This window comes from Dioscorea cayenensis, chromosome 1 (genome assembly GCF_009730915.1).
Source record: "Dioscorea cayenensis subsp. rotundata cultivar TDr96_F1 chromosome 1, TDr96_F1_v2_PseudoChromosome.rev07_lg8_w22 25.fasta, whole genome shotgun sequence".
NCBI lineage: Eukaryota > Viridiplantae > Streptophyta > Magnoliopsida > Dioscoreales > Dioscoreaceae > Dioscorea > Dioscorea cayenensis.
In genome coordinates, this window is record NC_052471.1 from 26633317 (window position 1) to 26637434 (window position 4118).

Below are 4118 nucleotides of genomic sequence, written 5' to 3' on the forward strand. Positions count from 1 at the left end.
ATTAATTAGAATCCCCAATAACTAATTAGTTAGAATAAAAGAATTCACAGAGACTATTAAGCAATTTACTTATTGATAAATTTTGAAAAAAAAAAAATAACCATGGAAGCCTATGTCACCTAAACATCCTCTGACTTCAAACTTACGCTACTTTCATTGTTGTTACATGTATCCAAGCTATTACCCTTGCCAGCAATATACACACAGACTTTTGTTAAACAATCAACAAATAATTTTTCTTTAAGAGATCAAAATGGCATTAGCTATGAAACATTTATATATATATATATATATATAAGCATTTTTTCCCCAATAAACTTTGTAAAATAAATGTGTTATTTAAGGATTTTGAAGGAGATACATAAGCAAAAAGAACAACCTTTTGACAATCTCCTCTTGGCTGCAGAATAACAGATACGAAAAAATTTCTGCGCTGATGACTGAAATTTTTTTCATATGTACATATTACATAAAATTTCTTAATCCGATAAAGAATGTGAATTGTATCATAATGCTCCCAAAATTATGATGATAGGACAGAAAGATCTGCTACCAATCATCATAACAAAGGGTATGCCAACTACTGAGCAAATCCTGTGATCATCTTAACAAGTATGCAGCCTTCTCCTGGGTAATAAAAATCTGATGTTGTCATATGGTTATTGAGCTTTAAAAGCAAAAAACTATCTGTAAAAATGAAGAAACAAAGAGAGCCTGCCCGAAATTCAGAAAGAAATCAGTGTTCTTCATCCAAATCAGTGATAACTCCTCCACTCGTCGGCCTGAAAGATATCCAAGCAGAAAGAGATCATCAAACTTATTCCAATTAGACAATTTAGCACATAGCCTATCTAAAATATAACAAGTTTCTCCGTACTTTAAAGGATTTTTCTCCATTCATTTGTAGAAAAGAAGAAAGTTAGGATTATGACACAAACATGTAATTTGTGCAAATATTTATCCCAGAATTAATTAAAGGAGTGCACTGCTTTTTTCTGAGACTAATAAATGCAGCTGTGTTTGCTTGTGATGAAAAAAATAGTTTAATTTTAAGGATGCAGTGACATTATACTGAATTATTACTGAATTATTATGAATAATATGGAGAGTAAAACTAATTGAAAACATTCATCTATAAGAAACCATGAGGCAAAAGAATAAAAATGCATTAGGCATAATTTTTCAGAGTAGGGATACATACAGTCCAGTTAATACTTTAATGGTATCATAGAAGAACCATTGCAAAGTTACAACAGGTCCCACAAGTGTGATCCGGATAGGAAGGCTTCTCGTAAATAAATTGAGAAGTCCGATTTTCTTCACAGCCTGCAAAGTGTGAGATGAATATATTATGTCTAACCATATTACTTGTGAATTAAGGGCATTAGAATGGTTTATCTTGGACAGGAGGCACAAGGACGACTGAGAAAGCACATCTTTATAAGGAGATGTTACCTGAACTATACTGTCAGCCTTTTTATTATAAAGAGAAGCAACAATGTTGTCCGCTGGATTTGAAACAATGGTACCAATAGTCCCTGACGCATAACCAGCTACACAAGTCACAGCAAGCTGCTGAGCTCTTGAACAATCCTCTTTCTTTGTTTGTATGACTTTACGGTATAAAAAGTCCACCGAGTGTTCAAATGTTGAAAACATAAGAATGGAAACTGGCCAAACATACTTAACAAACGTTAACTCATGAAAGGTCATGAAGCAATAACTAGAAAGAACAATTCACTCCAAGAAAAATGAGAAGAAAGACCAACTCTACAAATAAAAGGAACAGAACATGGACAACTAAGGAAATGAAATCTATAAAGCTGCATTGATTTGCTTAATATATAAGTCTACCAATTATGCTGTTACTAATCATGAAACATATCAAAATCAAATTTATAATATGGTAAGCTTGTTCCAACTAATAAAAAACAGTTATATGGACAATTAAATGGTTTTTGGTTTAGTTGCATGCTTTCTGGGACTAACATTTCACACAATACATATTTGGATAATAAGGAGAAAATAACTATATTAAAAAAAGAAAAAGATTCATCCAAGGGAGCAAGGCATGACAGTGAAAAAATTGTCTGAAAGGGTTAACACATGCACACAGTACTGCACCTTGTTGAGCATATTTTCCAATAAGAAAGAGGGAGAGAAAATTACATGGAAGATTGCGACCCCAAAGTGGAAAAAGCCCTTTGTAAAAGCTGCAGTTGAAATGAAATTTGAACACAAACTTTAGAATTAACAATGATAAACTAACAAACAAACAAAAAGTTAACCATATCTAGGTTACTTACCCTGAAAAGCCCTCTGAGGCTTTTAACTTTGGAAAACCATCAGCCAACCCCTTGGCAAACCAAGGCTGTGCCTGAACACGGACTTTGACAGCTTCAAAAGGGCAAAGAGCAACATCTGCAATTGCCTGAGCGGATGCACTGCTGAGAAAGAAGATAATGCTCTTGTTCTGTCCAACCAGAGCATCTGAATACATCCGTTTGAAGTATTCATAAAGTCCAAACTTGCAGCCACCTTGAACACCATATCCAAAGAACTTGCCAGCCCAACCCCTCCAAAGAGATGAAGGGCCTTGTTCTTTCACCAGAATTTTCAAGCCCGAAAACATGCTGTTATACTTAACAGGGTTCACCTGAAAATGCAATATACATCAACACCCTAACCCATCATAATTCAAGGGCCAGGATCACAAATATAGAAATACCAATTACGACCTTACCCAGGTACTTAAAAAAAAAAGACACACAATACAACAGAAAATTTACTTCAAATGAAATATGATAGCAATGTGAATTTTCTTTTTCTAGTGAATAATGATGCAAATCAAAACATGCAACAGCAATAAGACAAGGAAACTGCATAAATCTTTTCTCCAAGAACCTGAACAGCGAAAATTTGCACAAAGATACTTTGGTTACTCAAAGAAACTCCAAGGACTTTCTTAGAACACTACAACAGTAACTGTGCACATACTAAACATACAAATCCTGCAGTGCATACCATAGGAAGAACTCATAACATGTTTTTTTTTTAAAAATTTTGATATATTCGGATCATTATATTATATAGGTTTTACCAAAAAGATAACTTTTTTTTTTTACAAATTTCTCATTTCTCGGGTTTTCAGCCCATGTGTGAAGGCTGCAAAACTTCTCTGCCTCTCTAACCTCGTTCTTCAAACATAAGCTTTTCTTAAGCTACCTCTCCTACTATTTTGCCCTATTTTATCAAAAGTTGGCAAGCAAATGACAAAAATAAACTAACTTTTAGCTAAAAACTATTCCTCCAGGATGCACTAAATCAAACCCACAATATAAAAATCTCACATTCCATAACTATTAATCAAGAGAAACACCAAACTAAAATTGAAACAGCAGAACAAAAAAAAAAACCTCACCTGCATGTTAACTTTCAAGACATCAAAGGGCGTAATCGCAAGATGGGTAGTCCCAGCGCTCAGCATCCCACCCGCAGCACACAAAGCATAGTACTCCGGGCTAAAAACCCTAAGCCCTTTCCACCACCCCTTCGCCTCCATTCCTTCTCCCATCTCCGCCACCTTTCCCCTCAAACGCTACTCCTTTGCTAGGGTTCTCGAGCTCCAGAGAAGCTGGAGATCACAAGCATAAAGCCATCAAGCTCTCCAAGGATCTCTCGCCGCCTCGAGAGAAGGGAATGAGACCACGTTGGCAGGAGAGAACCATGGACGCCATTGGAGTGAACAAGAATGAAGAATAAAAAGGTGCGCTTTTTATTCGCAGTCACGCGCTATAAACCCTTAAAACCCTTGGGGATCTGAAATTACTATTTTGCCCACGCTCTATCCAACGTATATGCCATCTAGGTGGGGGTATTTTGTGAAATGTGGGTGGGAAATTGTGGTTATATTCTTGTGATTTGTTAAAAATTATAGCCACATTTTTTTTTTGAAGTTTGAAAACGTTTTTGGTTGTGTTTGATGCCACAATGGCGTGAAATATATACCTCATGTTTGCCTCGGGATTAGTTTACAAGTAGGATCTGAAGATCTACTAAGCATGTAGATTGTAGACTCTTTAATTCAAGGGCAATATTTTAAAAACAAAACCATATTA

General features: G+C 35.4%; 1 protein-coding gene across 2 annotated transcripts; it reads right to left on the reverse strand.

The window, feature by feature from the left end:
- Nucleotides 1–415: 415 nt before the first annotated feature.
- Nucleotides 416–3759, reverse strand: LOC120265230 (mitochondrial phosphate carrier protein 1, mitochondrial). 2 transcript variants are annotated; one of them, XM_039273184.1, is made up of 7 exons: nt 3422–3759; nt 2307–2656; nt 2170–2213; nt 1456–1670; nt 1202–1326; nt 719–782; nt 416–627 (listed from the first exon to the last, which is right to left on the reverse strand). In XM_039273184.1, exons 1-6 carry the CDS (start codon nt 3572–3574, stop codon nt 737–739), a joined length of 933 nt encoding a protein of 310 aa, XP_039129118.1. In that variant the 5' UTR covers nt 3575–3759; the 3' UTR covers nt 416–627; nt 719–736. The 2 variants fall into 2 exon arrangements, with proteins under 2 accessions (XP_039129118.1, XP_039129069.1); XM_039273135.1 differs by having other exon boundaries at nt 416–782.
- Nucleotides 3760–4118: the final 359 nt, after the last annotated feature.

Excerpts from the sequence above, each read along its gene's own strand:
- LOC120265230 (XM_039273184.1), bottom strand. The coding sequence starts at position 3,574 with ATGGGAGAAGGAATGGAGGCGAAGGGGTGGTGGAAAGGGCTTAGGGTT. Across the intron at positions 2,657-3,421 it reads TCTTGAAAGTTAACATGCAG|GTGAACCCTGTTAAGTATAA; the intron begins GTGAGGTTTTTT and ends TTGCATTTTCAG. Across the intron at positions 1,327-1,455 it reads AGGCTGACAGTATAGTTCAG|GCTGTGAAGAAAATCGGACT; the intron begins GTAACATCTCCT and ends CACACTTTGCAG.